This window comes from Anser brachyrhynchus (genome assembly GCF_964034855.1).
Source record: "Anser brachyrhynchus genome assembly, chromosome: 11".
Lineage (NCBI taxonomy): Eukaryota > Metazoa > Chordata > Aves > Anseriformes > Anatidae > Anser > Anser brachyrhynchus.
In genome coordinates, this window is record NC_137706.1 from 788,119 (window position 1) to 804,071 (window position 15,953).

The window sequence follows — 15,953 nt, forward strand, 5'->3', positions numbered from 1 at the left end:
GATCAGACAGACTCATTCCTTGGCCTCATCCAGAAACCTTTGCCAGGTGAAGAAAGCTTGCAGAAGAAACCATGCAGCCATCCTGTCAGACACCACCGATGGCTCAGATGGAGCAGCTGAGGCCCCCAGATCTCTCTGGTGTGTACAGAGCACACTTTTCCATGTAATCCTTCACCCCAGATGGGTTCAGTAGCTTCTCTGTAGCTGCTCCATAATGTGCTGAGCTTTGTGCCTATACATGAACTGCTCTTAAAATTTTTCTGGAACGTAACCTTTTACGGTACGTTTTCCTTTGTATGTTTTCCGTCTGTTGTCTTGCTCAGTGTTCTTTGTAAGTGTGTCTTTATTTTGTTGTTTCACTGTAGCTTTTAAAAAACTTGCTGGGTTTGTGGTCCCTTCCTCTCCTGTGGGACAGGTAGAAGATGTTAAACAGACACGTGAAGGAGGGAGGAGGGGTGGAGTCCTTCCAATCCCACCTAGTAAAAGGGATAATGTTTAAATCTAGACACTTGCTGTTTTATTTGTATTGCATCACAGTACCAGGCAACATCAGTGACCAGTGCATCAATGCATGTGAGAATGTGGATGTAGATTGCAAAAAACAGTTAAATCCTTGCTCACCTAATATTTATTTTATATCTAGGTGCGCTTACAACTCCAGAGAGCTCTGCAGCTGCTGAGACATTTATTTCTCAGCCTTGTAATTTATTTTTTTTTAATTAGAAAGCAACAGCTGTCTTTCTTCAAAAATCCGTCTAATTTCGAAAAGAACGAGGAACACTTTGGATTATAAATTACAAATTTTAATATCTACAAAAGCTGATGTTCTTTTTTTAGTAGATTTTTTTTTGGATGTTCCTATTGTTTTGTCAAGGGAATTTGCAAAAATGTGTTTAATGTGACTGTTCAGAGTGGTTTCCTATAGGTTGATAAAATCATTTTCTTGTACAGTAATCTGCCCAACATTGACTTAACAGATCACTTTCTGGAGCATAGGTAACGTAAAAAATATTTGCAAAAATGTGTTGTAGAACAACAGCTGTAGGACTTGTTAAGATGTTGTTGCAAACGTGGTGTGGGATCTGATATCTGTTCCAAAACTTTCTACTTGGATGAAGAACGTTGTGCTTGTGCACACAACAGTGAACAAGCAGTGAATAATTGTGGAGTTATTGCTCAGAGAGAGGGAAAGAGAAAGTATATGTGCGTAAGTAGGATTATAAGTTTAGGGAGTTGAGAGGAACATCTCTCCTGTGAGGAAAGGCCATGAGGTGGGCCAGTTTAGCCGGGAGAAGAGAAGGCTCAGGGGTGATCTTATCCACGTACATAAATATGTATGGATGGGGAGGTGTAAAGAGGCCAAACATGTACTGCCAATATGTACGGAGGGAGGGTGTAAAGAAGCCAAAGCCACGCTCTTCTTAGTGGTGCCCAGTGGTGGGACAAGAGGCCGTGGGTGCGCACGGAAACATTCCGTGTTGCCGTGAGGGGGGAGAGTCCTTAGCGACCTCACCAACTGCTTGAGGAGCCTTCGGAGTGCTGGGGTCAGCGGGAGCTGACCCTCTGCTGCAATCAGAGCAGCCTCTAAAGTCTTACTTGTATGGTTGGACTGAACTGGAAAATGCACTTCTGCTGAAGGTTTGTTGCTTTTGATGGAATGGGGAACTGAATGGTTTGGGAACAGGGCTGCTTGCCCAGCCTGTCAAGGCTTCTGCTGAGAGCAAACATGGAATGATTGAAGTACATTTGTGCAAGTTAAAACTTAATCACCTATTAAAAAAAGTTCAGGATCTGTGTAACCTTTGTCTATGGAAAAACATTTTGTGTGTTTTCCTCATGAGGAAGAGCAGATGTGGAGACAGCATCAGTGGGATGTGATGTTTATTAAGCTCACTGAATGGAGGCTATGCTGTGTTCACTGGTCAAGATGTTTTAAGACTTTTTGCATTCATTTAAGTCTTCTGTTACAGTAAAACAATTTGTTTTCCTGGAAATTGAAGAGATTTACATATTAGAAGAGTGATTTGATGTCACTTTTAGAAGTGCTTAGCCCTTACCCACACTTGGAGTCCTGCTAGCTAAACTGGTAGACTGAGCTCAGTTTAAATACGACCCCTCCTGATGATGTGGATGTGCTGCTTTCTTTTTGACTCATTCCAAGGCAGTGGAGGAGTGAAACCTATGATTTCATGTGTCTTTAGTTGCTAGTAGCACAAAGGAGAGGTGGTCTTCAGCGAGTGATGTTGCCTTTCCTTTCCTGCTTCCTGGAGCTGAGATATAGTAAATCTAGGGAATACCCTAATGATTGGGAAAAACTTGTCAAATACATTAAAACTCTGTAGATAACAATTTAATTTCTTCTCCTGTTCTTTGGTATTGTAACAGCTGTGCCAACAAGTTTAGACCGAAATGTTGTAACTATGTGGTGGAAAGTGTTTGTGTATTTATTCTTGTTCTCTCTCTAGCTCGCATCCCCAAAGTAATGACTTTTTGCTGCTGGTAAATTTCTAGGAACAAACCTTTGGTGCTCTGGTGGTGTTCTGTAGATGTTTAGAAAAAATGTCTTTAACTCGTAGTCTGTTCTTTGATTTTTAGAGATTATCTACTGTAGCATCTGAGAAAATATGATACTTTTAAGATAAAGTTTTTGTAGATGATAATTTATGTTCTGACATAGTTGCAACTGAAAAACTAAAGGAATATTTAAGAAGAGGCAGTTCATGTTTTTGCTCTAATGAACATGTGCTTTGCCTGAAACTTCAGAGAAAAACTGGGTTGGGTCACAGACATTGCATGTAATAACTGAATATATTGTGTAGATCCTGAGTTGCCCAATGAGAAAAATGGAATGGACTACTCAGGTCTAGAAGTGCAGCACGTGGCCCCATATCAAAGCCTCTATGAAAACCTGGAAGAAGAGGTACATACTATACAGGAGTCATTACAACAAGTAAGTTGAGAAGTCTTTTTGATTGTTGCTTTTTTAAATTATTATTGCTATCTTTATATTCTAAAATAACTTTCTAAGCAAAAAAAAATATGACTAGCTTTCTGTAAGGCAGTTTAAACTACTCTGGAATAGTGTATGTTAGCATGCAAAAATATGATTTGGTTCCTTTTCTTAAAAAGCTTTGAAATAGATTTGCTCGAAACGTTTCCTCCAGAATGTTCCCATGATCCCAAAGATGGCAACAGTTTTTAAAAAAAGGAATTGTCTTATTTCAGTGCAGTCATTCAGATGTGCTTCTAGTAGTTTTAAAGCACTGCATGAGTGTTTATCAGTCCTGAACTCTGCACTAATACAAAAGCCATGAACTAATAGTTTTGAAGTATACTTTTGGTTAGGCTGCTATATACGTTCATATGAAAATAAAATTCCTTTATCCTAGTTTACGTTGTTAGTTTAATCAAATAATCAAATTGATTATTCACCAGTCACTGTGCATATTGACTATAAAATCCATGTGAACTAGTAAAGGTAGCCAGTCAATTTGTGACCGTTGTTTTTGCCCTCACCAAAGTCTAAAATGGAGTTTCAGGCCATATAGATGTTATTTATATAATATGACCCTTCAGAGAAATCCTGCCTGTTTCTTATACACCAGGGAACATTAGATAAGTTTTTTTTGTTTGTTTGTTTGTTTTTCCCAGAAAAATTCCTAGGTTGGTAACTGTAGTCTCTTAAGCATTGCGTGGTGCAAATCTCTGTGAATTCCAGTGTTGTCAAGGAATGATGTCCTTTTCAATGGAGGAAGAAAGTCAGGGTTTTGTGCAAGTGGCCTCTTTCATCTGTGTCTGCCTGTCTTTGCATGAAGTCCTATGGGTTCTTTTGAAAAGCGTCTAATGCATATGGTTTGTTCTGCTTCAGCTGCAACAACTCTTGACAGACCTTCCCCATGATATGCTGGAGGACAGTGGAGACCAGCTCTCCAGCTATTCAGACTGTAGCATTCACGAGAGTGAGGAGCAGTAAGTCCCTTTGTACTTTATTTTTTGTTATTCTTACTTAAGTTGTGCTGTTGAGAGCAGAGCCAAATCTCAGCTGATGGGGTAAATGAGAGTAATCCACGTAAAAGGCGTGCTGTACTGCAGTAGGCAGTATGGCAGGGGCTCTTTGAGAAATAAAGTAGATGCCAGTTACTTTAATGAAGTAGTTTTTTGTTTGTTTGTTTGTTTTGCTTGATTGAGGTCGTGAGTACCCTAGGTAAGCGTCTTCTCTTTCTCTAGATCAGTTGAGCCTCAGAAGCCTGATGGACGGTGGAATGATCATCCATTGATCGTTGATATCGTTGATCCTCAAAACGTAAGTTTGTCTAAATAGAGGTGTAATGAGTAGGAACTGCTTGTCAGTAGTAACATGCTAAATATTCTCTGAATTCACTAGAGGAGTTCTTATGTTGGTGGCATACTTTGCTATTTATCTGAAGTATTTTGACCTTGAGGGCTGGTAACTCCACAAAGAAAAAAAAAATATAAGTTTTGAAAGAGAATATTTAATTATACCGCTTATGTTTTGCACAGCAGTAATTTTCTTCTTTGTTCTTTTCTCCATTTTGTTTTTTCTAAGTAGCATCCCTCTCCTTACTCCCCCACCCCAAAAAAAAAAGTGCCAAAGCCTGCATTATAAAAGGTTCCTTAAAACCTGCCTGTTACTTGACTTCTCTTTGTTCAGAAACATACTTTGACTATTGAAGAACTGAAAGAAAATGAGGAAAAACTGAAAAACTCAAACCTGGATCTCTGCTGTCAGATGAGAAAGATTGTTCAAGATTTTGATGAGAATAAGCAAGAAGCGCTTGACAGGTAGGTCTGTTAACTCTGTTTTGTTTCTTTTGTGATGTTTTTATCCTGCATGTGTGTTTGTGTACCAGCTGTTTGTGGGGAGGGGTCTGCACTGGAAATCTGGTTTCTTGCTTAAAGAAGAGCAGAACTCCATTTACAAGGGGGACTAAAGAGTGTTTTCCTTTCCTTTCCTGGAACTGTAGGTGTGAAAGAACGTATCAGCGCCATCATGAGGATATGAAAGCCCAGTTTGAGAAAGAGCTGATCGAGAAGTATGCTGCAGAAAACCAGCAGCTTCTACAAAGTCACGAAGAGAGGGTCTCGCAGCTGAAGTAAGGCTTTTCTTTTTCTTTTCTTTTTCTTCTTTTTTGTCATTGTTCCTGAAGCATTCCCGCTCCTGTCTGGCCCTTGGTGCCAGTTATGCTTTTTTAAAACAGACTGAGTGTCCTGTGAGTGTAAAGACTGTTTGCTAATGAGTAATCTGTGCTGTGAAGGGCTACCATAGAGGAGCTGAACAGAGAGATGACTGCGGTGAAGGAATGTTACATAGCGGTCTGTGGTGAGAAGGACACCTTGGAAGCTACTTTAAGGCAGAAATTTGAGCAAGAGCAGCAGCTGAAAGAAGAGAAGGTACTACTGGACATACCTACACACCACTCTCAGTTCATCGTGTTTTAAAAATGTAATGTGCAGGAGTGGCTTGAACTTTGTCTGGAGCAGAACCTTGGAAGAGATGCAGCCGTATCAGAAAGATAAGCAGTGTGACCTATTGATTGTTAAGTTAGCCTACTGCTGTGTTGTGTGGTTTAACATACAGTGGCAGTAACCCTTTCCAATGGCAATGCCTTTTCCCGCAGTTGTCCTTCTTATAAAGTGGACTCCTGGAGACCATTCAGCCAGCAGCGTGAGCTATTGCAATCTCGAGCTTGTTTCCAAAAGACCTTAGTGACAGTGCAAGTTTTCTTCTCCCTGTAGAAACCTGATGTGCAAATGCTGTGTTTTTTTTTTTTTCTTTTTAAGTAATAACGAATGGAGTCTGCAGCATTGATTAAGAGCGTTGCTTTCCTGAAGCTATGAGTGCAGAATGACTGAAGGGAGGTCAGCTGTCTTGCTTAGTCCAGCACAGCAAAGAGATGCAGCTGAAAAAGTGCTGGGAGATGCGGATGCTAGATAAGAGAATGTGCTTTAGAGCAATAGGCTGTAGTAACCTCTGATATTGTGCCTTACAACACCTCTTTCTGAGAGCTAAATCTCCTGTCCTAGGGGTTGTTGGTAAAGTCAGGCTCTAGAGAGTGCATCGTGCATCTCATGCATTCTCATTGCTTTGTACCAGAGCAATTTGGCAATTTGCTGTATGTTGGAGAATGCTTCATCCTGTATGTTGGAGAATGCTTCATCCGTGGTGTGTTTTTAGTATTATTGCCACTTTTTTTTTTTTTGGCCAAGCTCAAGAAATGGCTTCTAGAAGAAAAAGAAGAGTCTCTTAACCTTCTGAGGAGCAAGCTTGAAGAGAAATACAGTGATTCTATGAGAGCAGCAAAGCAGCAGTGGCTGAAAGAAAAAGGAGAGCAGGTTGAAAAGGAAGTCGCGTTAGCCAAAGTCCACTGGGAGAAGGAAGAAAAAAAGGTATGGAGCTTTTACCTGGGGATTTCAAATGAACCAAGTGAAGCAACCAATTTATTTTCAGAAGGAGGACTTGTATGTATGTACACTAGACTTACTCATTGTGCTTCTGCCATTTGAGGTGGTTGTTAAGGGTCTGCTGTTTCAGGCGCTTCTGATGAAGTCAGTAGGTATGACGTATGCTTGGGATCTTTGCAAAATTAGACCTTGTAAAGCAGCATACAGACCGTAATCACAGCTACAGCATGCTGGAGTTTTCCACACTAATTGGGTGTTGAATGTTTATGCTTTGTATTCTGTTTGATTTGGTCATCCTGAGAACGTCTTCTTTTGTCTCCTTCCATGCAGAATAAAGCTGGGAGGAGGAAGAAAAATCATCTCCTTTAACAAACAGATAGTGGGAAGTGTGTATTTGGAGGGTGCAGGGGAGTGGGAGAGCGTGAGGGGACCCACTGACTAAGAAGCGCCTCAAAGCGTTAGGTTTTGATGCTTTTCAGAAATGTAGAGACGTGGCTTGGAAGAACCTCGGTGCTCTCAGAGCATGGTTTTGGTGTTCTGCTATCAGGGAAGCTTACTAGTGTAAGCTGACTTTTGCTTGTTAAATGCCAGTGCAGCTGTGTTTATATTTGAACAATGGGCAGATTGTCTTAAAAATATATGTATTTTTTTCCTTAGAATATAGAACAAGTCATTGGAGAGATAGAAAGAGAATGGCGAAATAGGCTGGAAGAAATGAGAAGAACTGTAGCTGACTGCAATGACTGCGGCAGCCAAACTGACAGAGTGACAGTAGTGGATGATGATTCATTCAAAGAGTTAGCAGGGATCATTGCAGATCAGAAGCTGCAGATCGAGAAGGCTCTGAAAGAAAATATGTCCTCCGGAGAGGCCTTAAGAGAATTTGAAATAGAACTGGAAAATAAATACTGTAAACACCTTGCCATCCAGGTAACAAAAAAATAGTTCAGTTTGCCTGGATCCATTGTAACTGCCATGCACAACTTTCACTGCCATGTGAAAGTAATAATAAAAATGTTCCCAGGGATGGTGACTGAAGCAGGCTCTTTACCTGTTTACAGGTAGAGGAAGCTTTAACCCAAGCTCGTGACAAGTGGCTGCAAGTATTAAGAGACCTCAGAGAGTATAAAGTAAATGTAAAGACGGAACAAGAAAAATGTGAAAGGGAACACCAAGGGACTGCAGCAAAGCAGGTAGCTGAAAACACTTTCATATGGGTGGTGGTATTGAGCTATTCCTTTACTTTGAGGTACACTTAATTATTTACTCAGTTACGCTTTAATATGAATTCTGTGTTTGTTGATCGGGTCTGTTTTATATGTTGATCAGTTAGCCCTGATTCTCTCAGCTGCCGAAGAGAAGTGGAAGAAAGAACATGAGAATACAGAGAGGTCTGGAGCAAGAATGAAAGAACTGGAGGAAAAGGTGGTTTCTCTCAGGAAGGAGTTGGAGCTAAAGAAAGAAGAAATGCCTGCGGCTATCAAAGCAGAACTAGCCAGAGCCCGTGCTCAGTGGAACAAAGAAAAGCAAGAAGAAATCTTGCGGATACAAGAGCAGAATGAGAGAGACTACCGTTTTTTCTTGGATGACCACAGAAACAAGATTAACGAGGTACTTGCCACCGCAAAGGAGGATCTTGCAAAGCAGAAGAACAATCTCTCCGCCCAGAAAGAGGCGGAAATGAAGATGTTACTAGACCAGAAGCATCGGGAGTGGGAGGCTCAGGAAACGAAGAGACTTCAGGATGAGATCAGTCGTTGTGAGGAGAAGATTCTGGTTGAGCTTGAGCACTTGTTGCAAGAAGTCCATGAAGAGCTAGTTGAGTGCGCAGCTAGTAAGTGTTCCTGGGAGGACAGGTGTTCTGATGCTCCCGATCAATTAAATAATCGATGCAAAGGCAAACTGAAGGCATGCTTACAGAAAGCCTACAGAAGAACAGTTCACACAATTCTGGAAAAGGACAAGCAAGAACGGAAAGAGGTAATTTTTCTGTAAGTGGTAAGTGTCAACCAGAAGAGGGTTTTGAGAAGTCAGACTCCTACCTACGTTTACTGGTAGGAAGAGTCCTTTAGACCTGTGAGGGAGGGCTAAGGCACGGCTAGCAAGTGAAAAGGAAGAGGCTAAGCATATCTCTAACACTCTCAGTGTTTGAAGAAGAGGAATAGCAGGTTAGGAGCATTCCTTTTTAGCACCGAGACAGATAAATTAAGGAGGTGCACCTGCCATCTTAAGTCTGGGAGCCTGTTCAAAACTCATCATGTCCTGATTTGAGCTGCTGTCTTCAGTTCTTTTGCAGGGCTAAAGCACCTGGGATGCAATTACTAGGTCTACTGGTCTCCTTTGGGTTGCTTGCTTTTATTCCTGCTAAGTTAAAGCAATTAAGCAGTATGCTGTGGCACGCCTTTATTTCTTCTTTGTGTGGCTCTGTGCTGGGTTTTCAGAGGGTGTTTTTCAATTGCAGAAATATGAAGAGCTACTGAGTAGCGTCAATAAAAATGCATACCCTAGCATGCCCCGAGACACAGGAGAAACTGGAGACCTGGCAACACCTCCTTCGTACGGCATTGGTCAGCAGGCAGAAACACAAAGAAAGCCGAGAAGATGTCCACCCCTGCAGAGAGCTGGAACAGATGGAGGTATTGGGCTTGTTTTCACTCTGGCAGATTGTGCCATCCAACTAAGCTTGTTAGTAGCAGTCTTGGCTGGTGAGCCTCTGGCTGGTAGAGGGAGAGGTAGCTGTTCCGACTAACGTTGTAGATGGAGGAATGTGACAACCTTTGGGGTGTGATAGTTCCGTGAGCAAGCCGGTGTTGAGACTGCTGAGCAGGGTATGGTCTAGATGCTGTCTTGAAATGGGTAAGTACTCAGCAAGAGCTTTGACGACCAAATCGTACTCCTTGCTGCTGCTGCTGCTGCTGCTGTTAGACAAGACAGGGAATTCTGCCATCATGTCAAGGACACGGTTGTATTGGGAATGGTACTTCACCTGGCCTGGTAGTTTTTCTGATTGTTTTGATGAAGAGTTTAGTTGAGGAAATGTGACTCGCCTGGGCAATGCTTCTCCCTTTCACCTTCCCCTGTTCCCTTCTCTTTTGTAATCTGTGTAATCTGTGTATGGTTGAGCGTTGTAGCTGTTCTCAAAGCTGTCACGTGCTACGGCTAAGCCAGAGACTGTGTAGCTGTGGCAAAACTTCATGGGAGGCATGAAAGTCTCTCTGGGGCTTTCTGTTTAGTTTGAGTTCTTGTGCAACCACAAAACATCGAGTGAGAAAGCCCAAGAGAGCCTTTGGCTTTATGCCTGTAATGTGGCTTGAATTCCTTCAACACCAAAATAACAAACCATCTATTAAACACCAAACAATGCAAGCAGTGCAGCCCTTCTGTCTCTAGAGCTCCCTGTCCTGGCTATGGAAAGAAGCCGTTGCTCTCCTGGAAGTGGCCCAGTCTTTGTGAGTTTCTTAACTTAAGTCAGCCGCATGTGAGTCTTCCCAGCTGGGAGAGTTTCCTTCAGCTGACTCCAGAAGCCCCTGTTTGGCTGTTGGTTTGGAAAATAAATAAATAAGTGAACAGTTGAGAATTCAGCCTAGGAGTCTCCTGCTGCTGCCTGTTTGGAGACCTCTGTGGAGACTCAGATGATCGCGGACGGGAGTTTGCTGAGACTGCGAGGGGTCAGTGACTCGATCGGTGCTGCCGCCCCATTCTGTAACGGGGTTCCAGCCTCATGTGGTTAGTTTAATTAGCTGAAGACAGCGCATGCTTTCTCAGCAAAAGGAGGTCGCAGTAGAGCTCTGGAAGTACGCGGGTTGGGTTAGATTCATTTTGGGCACGTGGGTGATGTGTGACGTTTAGGAATTGCTGTTGAAGATCAGCACGGTGCAAAGGTTCACACTGGGAGTCAGCTAAGGGAAGTTCAGAACGGCTTGGCTGTGCTGGCTGCGTGCTGAGGGCCAGTGACAATTAGTCTGAGATGATTTTGTATTGAGGCTTTACTAAAATGTGTTATGTTTGATTTCTGCATGGTAGTTACTGCCATAGCTGAATGTTGTCTGGTGAAGCTTTGTGACCTGGAGCTCTTCTACCAGAGGCAGCAGTTTTTGTGATGTCCGATGTTGAACTTGACTGGAGTGTAGGCAAGTACAGTGTTTTATGGTTTGTTACTTGCTTTTCTAGGAAATGAGAAGTTTCTTGAAGCTCTAACTGTCAAAAACTCTGAGGTGAAGGCTAAACTGAGAGACCTGGGAACACCGCCAAGGTATTTAAAAGGGATCTTTTTAAGGGATTTAATAGCTGATGCTCACCAGGTCTAAGCTACTCATATTGTGGTGTGTGACTTGTATGCTTTTCAGGTCACTGTCCGATGGAGGTGTCTCAAAACCCTGTACGTCCTGCTGCTCTGTGAAAGGGCTGGAAGAAGTGCGTGCTCTGTACATTACAACCGTGAGCAAGATTAAGAGTTAAGTTCTAGAGTCTTAGCTAAAACGTTAAGAGAGCAAAATAATTCCCTCAGTTGCTTCCTCGTCCTTGAGCCAGCTCGCACAGGAGTCTGACAGCCAAGTCACCTAAGAACTGCTGTTTGCTTTCTTGCTGGAGTGAATGTGAGAAATGGAGTTGTTGGCATGATGCTGGGCAAGCTTCATTTGGAGGGGCGAAGCCTTGTTTTGCCTTAATTTCTTTGTAGTACTACATTATGTGTTGTTAAATGGTAAAGGCAATTTGGAGCGCTGACCTTGTTTCTCCCGCAAAGCAGCTGCCAGCCCAGCAACTTGTTGTGAGGGAGCACCTGCTTTTCTCTTGTGCTGTGTCCTGCTTTCTGGCCCTTTTGGCTTAGTCAGCAGGCATCTGGCTGAGGAGAGGATTCGAGTGCAGCTCCAACTCTTACTGGAGGGCAGTGGGTCCCCGAGTGCCAGCTGTACCTCTGTGGAAGAATTCCTGGTGCTGGATATGCCAGCCAACATTCCTCTCTGGTCCCTGCCCCTTCTGCTGGCGAAATAGTGCTGAAGATGCGGAGCGAGCCAATTAAATTCCTGTGTCTGATATTTGGTACTGGCTCAAATGTCCTCTTTGTTTGCTTGTTTTTTGTTCCCTTCCCATCCTGGGTTAAACTAGCGCTAATGAAGTGTGTTTGTGTAGGTGATATGCTTAATTATATCCATGGAAGTAAGGAGAGGGCTGCCGCTATGATTAGAGCGGAGGTTTTAAGAGCGCGCCAAGAGACAGCACGGAAAATGCGGAAATACTATTTGACATGTCTTCAGCAACTTCTCACTGATAATGGGAACTATGAAGGGTAAGCTTAAGCATGTTTGGAAATTTATTTTTGAAAGAGCTATGTAAATTTTAGCATAATGCTGTTAGTCCACTGGCAATTCGGGCTATGTTGGAGCATCAGTGGTGCAGCCTGAAGTGCTGCCGGTCTGGTGAGGCTGGCACGGGGTCACTGCCGAGCTTGATGCCTGAGAATTGCTGAGCAGTCTGACATATTGTCTTCTCAGTGTTTGTTGGCTCTTGCTAGCAATACTTTCAAGTACAATCTGAAAGGAATTGGTTTTTAGTTTTTTCTCATGTTCTGTGATTCTCGTCAGAGCTGAGGAGAAAATAATGAACGCTGCCAGCAAGCTTGTTACAATGGCTAAAGGACTTGAAACACCTCTTCAACACACATCCCAGAGCAAAACTACCCGCTCAGGTTAGTCGCGATTTATAGCTGTTTCCTTCTTAACAATGCACATTTAATGGATGCAGTAATGAAAAGGCAGGCGTATGGTGATGCACTGGTTCTCGACAAGCCTCTGAACAGATATGTAAACATATGCTGCTCATTTTGACAGTGCTAATACTGACAAATCTTTATTTAAAAAGGCATACAAACAAATAACCCCCCGCCCTTTTTTTCTTCCAGTGTTAACATTTCCTTCCGTTAATCTGTTTCCTTCCCTGGCCTTGTAGCTCTGCTGCTAAATTCTGATCTGCCAACCAGAGGAGAGTACTCAAAAAGAGATGGCCTATCTCAAAGTCGGCTAAACCGCATGGAAAGCAAATCTTGTGGCGAAAGTATTACCGAGAAAGCTAATGATAAAGTTGTTCATAAGTGCGTTTCACGTGACTTGAGACAGCAATTTGATGCAATGCAGACTGAAACACAACATATGCTTCCTGAAACAGATGCTTCAAATATTCAGAATGGGAATAAAAGTTATAAATAAAAGTAAATAAAGTCTCTTCAACAGATGTATGCTGCAAGTGGTTCCTTAAGTGAAGTCATTTTCTACTGCAGTTGAAAATTTTGTTCTTTCTTGGAGAGAACTTAATAACAGCAAAGGGAAGATACTCAGCACAAAACATAGTATTAATGTTGGCAATGGGGGCCAACTGTTAACAAACCAAGAGCCTAATTCATGCCTCTACTCTGAGAAATTAAATTCTGCTGTTGCACAACTCAGTGTATCACCGAACTCAAACGTAGGAAAATGCTGCAACAAATATTTGGAGAAGAATGATGTGTGATCCCAAGTCTCTTCAGCAACATTGTTTCATGTGCCTTTTTCCATCCTGAAGCAATACCAGCAATCCCATGTTTGAAGGAAAAGAAATATTACATAAAAATCTGAGGAAATGCTGGAAATCTGTTTTACTGACTCCATTTCATGATTCATGTTACAAAATTTGAGACTGCTGCATGAAATAAATTCTTTGCTATCCCTTGAAATAGCAATGCAGACTTCTGTTTACCTTTTCCTTTAAGAGGAAAACAGAGCAAGACTGAGGAGAGATCATATGGAGAAAAATGTATTTAACTTCCTTTACCAAACTGCCTTGCCTGTTTATATTTTAGGCCAGCTGGCAAGACAGAATGCGTTACAGCTCTTGGTCTGCAAGACTGGTTTGTGTCTGGAGACTTTGTAAGGTGATCGAGTGAGAGAGCTCTGCATTTCTTGGTGGCCTTTAATGTTGCCAATAAATGCAACCCCACTTCCTCTTTAGTGAAGGTGGGGTTTGTCATCATCAGTGGGAGCAAAACAAGGCCACGAGAGACGGCTCGTACCTGAACAAACACGGGCAGTGGTTAAGTTCAAGGGCCAAATTCCCAGCTCTAAGTTGAGGAAATAGCTGTGGCCTTGTGTGCAGGGGGAAGCTTTTGCTGGTTGTCCTCTAATCCCTGAGTGGAGGCTTCTTTTTCCAACGTGGAATGGCTTTTCTGGTTTGCTCAAGCATTTTTCCGAGTAGCAGAAGCTAAGGAAAAGAGACGCTTTTATTGCTGTTTAAGAGGTGCTTGAACAGGTGCTTGAACTGATCAGACAGACTCATTCCTTTGGCCTTGTCCAGAAACCTTTGCCAGGTGAAGAAAGCTTGCAGAAGAAACCATGCAGCCATCCTGTCAGACACCACCGATGGCTCAGATGGAGCAGCTGAGGCCCCCAGATCTCTCTGGTGTGTACAGAGCACACTTTTCCATGTAATCCTTCACCCCAGATGGGTTCAGTAGCTTCTCTGTAGCTGCTCCATAATGTGCCGAGCTTTGTGCCTATACATGAACTGCTCTTAAAATTTTTCTGGAACGTAACCTTTTACGGTACGTTTTCCTTTGTATGTTTTCCGTCTGTTGTCTTGCTCAGTGTTCTTTGTAAGTGTGTCTTTATTTTGTTGTTTCACTGTAGCTTTTAAAAAACTTGCTGGGTTTGTGGTCCCTTCCTCTCCTGTGGGACAGGTAGAAGATGTTAAACAGACACGTGAAGGAGGGAGGAGGGGTGGAGTCCTTCCAATCCCACCTAGTAAAAGGGATAATGTTTAAATCTAGACACTTGCTGTTTTATTTGTATTGCATCACAGTACCAGGCAACATCAGTGACCAGTGCATCAATGCATGTGAGAATGTGGATGTAGATTGCAAAAAACAGTTAAATCCTTGCTCACCTAATATTTATTGTCTGTCTGCAGAGAGCTCTGAAGTTGCAGAGGGAATTTCAAAATGAAAATCATCTCCAGATGCCTGATGGGAAGATCCATACCCAAACTTTGTCAGTCTTTCTCTGGTGAGTTAAGTTTTAGTTACTTAGCCCAAGAATCAACAACTTAGTCAAAAGCATTTCTCAACCCTCCTTCTTCTAACATCAGTAGGAGAGAACGAAGCTAGGACAGGCTAGCATAAGGGGTGGCAACTCCTGAAATTGGATAGCTGACATTAGGAATGGGGGATGTGTACTTTCACAAGCTATGTTGTTGGACTTGTGTAGTTGACTCAGGACTGTAACATAGCCACTAAATAAATATTTTAAAATAAATTTGCCATTTATTTTCACAAACTCAGTCATACTCTAAAAGAACTTACCTATTTTGTTCAAGAATTCATCATATATTATTATGTCTTTTTCATTCAGATGGTTCCTTGTTTTAATATTGTATTTATGCTGCATTAGCTTGAGTTCTGTTTTTATTCTAATGATGTTGCAATTCAATACTATTTTACTCAAGTTTTAACAGTTGTGCACAACTGAAACCTTGTCTCCTACCGCAGCAAGTTTCTATGTACAAGAGTAGTTATGAGTATCACAGTATCACAGTATCACAGATTTCTAGGTTGGAAGAGACCTCAAGATCATCGAGTCCAACCTCCGACCTAACACTAAGTACTCCACTAAACCATATCGCTAAGCTCTACATCTAAACGTCTTTTAAAGACCTCCAGGGATTGTGACTCCACCACTTCCCTGGGCAGCCCGTTCCAATGCTTAATAACCCTTTCGGTAAAGAAGTACTTCCTAACATCCAACCTAAAACTCCCCTGTCGCAACTTTTGCCCATTCCCCCTCGTCCTGTCACTAGGCACGTGGGAGAACAGACCAACCCCCACCTCTCTACAGCCTCCTTTAAGGTAACTGTAGAGAGCGATAAGGTCGCCCCTGAGCCTCCTCTTCTCCAGGCTGAACAACCCCAGCTCCCTCAGCCGCTCCTCGTAAGACTTGTTCTCAAGACCCCTCACCAGCTTGGTCGCCCTTCTCTGGACTCGCTCGAGCACCTCCATGTCCTTCTTGTAGCGAGGGGCCCAAAACTGAACACAGTACTCAAGGTGCGGCCTCACCAGAGCCGAGTACAGGGGGACAATCACTCCCCTAGACCTGCTGGCCACACTGCTTCTTATGCAGGCCAGGATGCTGTTGGCCTTCTTGGCCACCTGGGCACACTGCTGGCTCATATTCAGCCGACTATCCACCAATACTCCCAGGTCCTTCTCGGCCAGGCAGCTTTCCAGCCACTCATCTCCCAGCCTGTAGCTCTGCTTGGTGTTGTTGCGCCCCAGGTGCAGGACCCGGCACTTGGCCTTGTTGAACTTCATACAGTTGGCCTCAGCCCATCGCTCCAGCCTATCCAGATCCTCCTGCAGAGCCTTCCTGCCCTCGAGCAGATCGACACACGCACTTAGCTTGGTGTCATCTGCAAACTTACTGAGGGTGCACTGGACACCCTCATCCAGATCATCGATAAAGATATTAAAGAGGACCGGCCCCAGTACCGAGCCCTGGGGGACACCACTA

At 43.0% G+C, this 15,953-nt stretch overlaps 1 protein-coding gene across 1 annotated transcript; it reads left to right on the forward strand.

Annotated features, from left to right (window-relative positions):
• Positions 1–2,833: 2,833 nt before the first annotated feature.
• Positions 2,834–12,641, forward strand: LOC308201111 (centrosomal protein of 152 kDa-like). Its single transcript, XM_080607917.1, has 16 exons — positions 2,834–2,950; positions 3,869–3,969; positions 4,228–4,303; positions 4,673–4,803; positions 4,986–5,114; positions 5,277–5,412; positions 6,229–6,408; positions 7,081–7,353; positions 7,485–7,616; positions 7,753–8,403; positions 8,885–9,059; positions 10,594–10,675; positions 10,770–10,876; positions 11,554–11,710; positions 12,006–12,109; positions 12,370–12,641. The coding sequence occupies exons 1-16, from the start codon at positions 2,849–2,851 to the stop codon at positions 12,624–12,626; spliced, it is 2,793 nt and encodes a 930-aa protein (XP_080464043.1). The 5' UTR covers positions 2,834–2,848; the 3' UTR covers positions 12,627–12,641.
• Positions 12,642–15,953: the final 3,312 nt, after the last annotated feature.

Excerpts from the sequence above, each read along its gene's own strand:
- LOC308201111 (XM_080607917.1), top strand. The coding sequence starts at position 2,849 with ATGGACTACTCAGGTCTAGAAGTGCAGCACGTGGCCCCATATCAAAGC. Across the intron at positions 2,951-3,868 it reads TACAGGAGTCATTACAACAA|CTGCAACAACTCTTGACAGA; the intron begins GTAAGTTGAGAA and ends GTTCTGCTTCAG. Across the intron at positions 4,304-4,672 it reads ATATCGTTGATCCTCAAAAC|AAACATACTTTGACTATTGA; the intron begins GTAAGTTTGTCT and ends CTCTTTGTTCAG.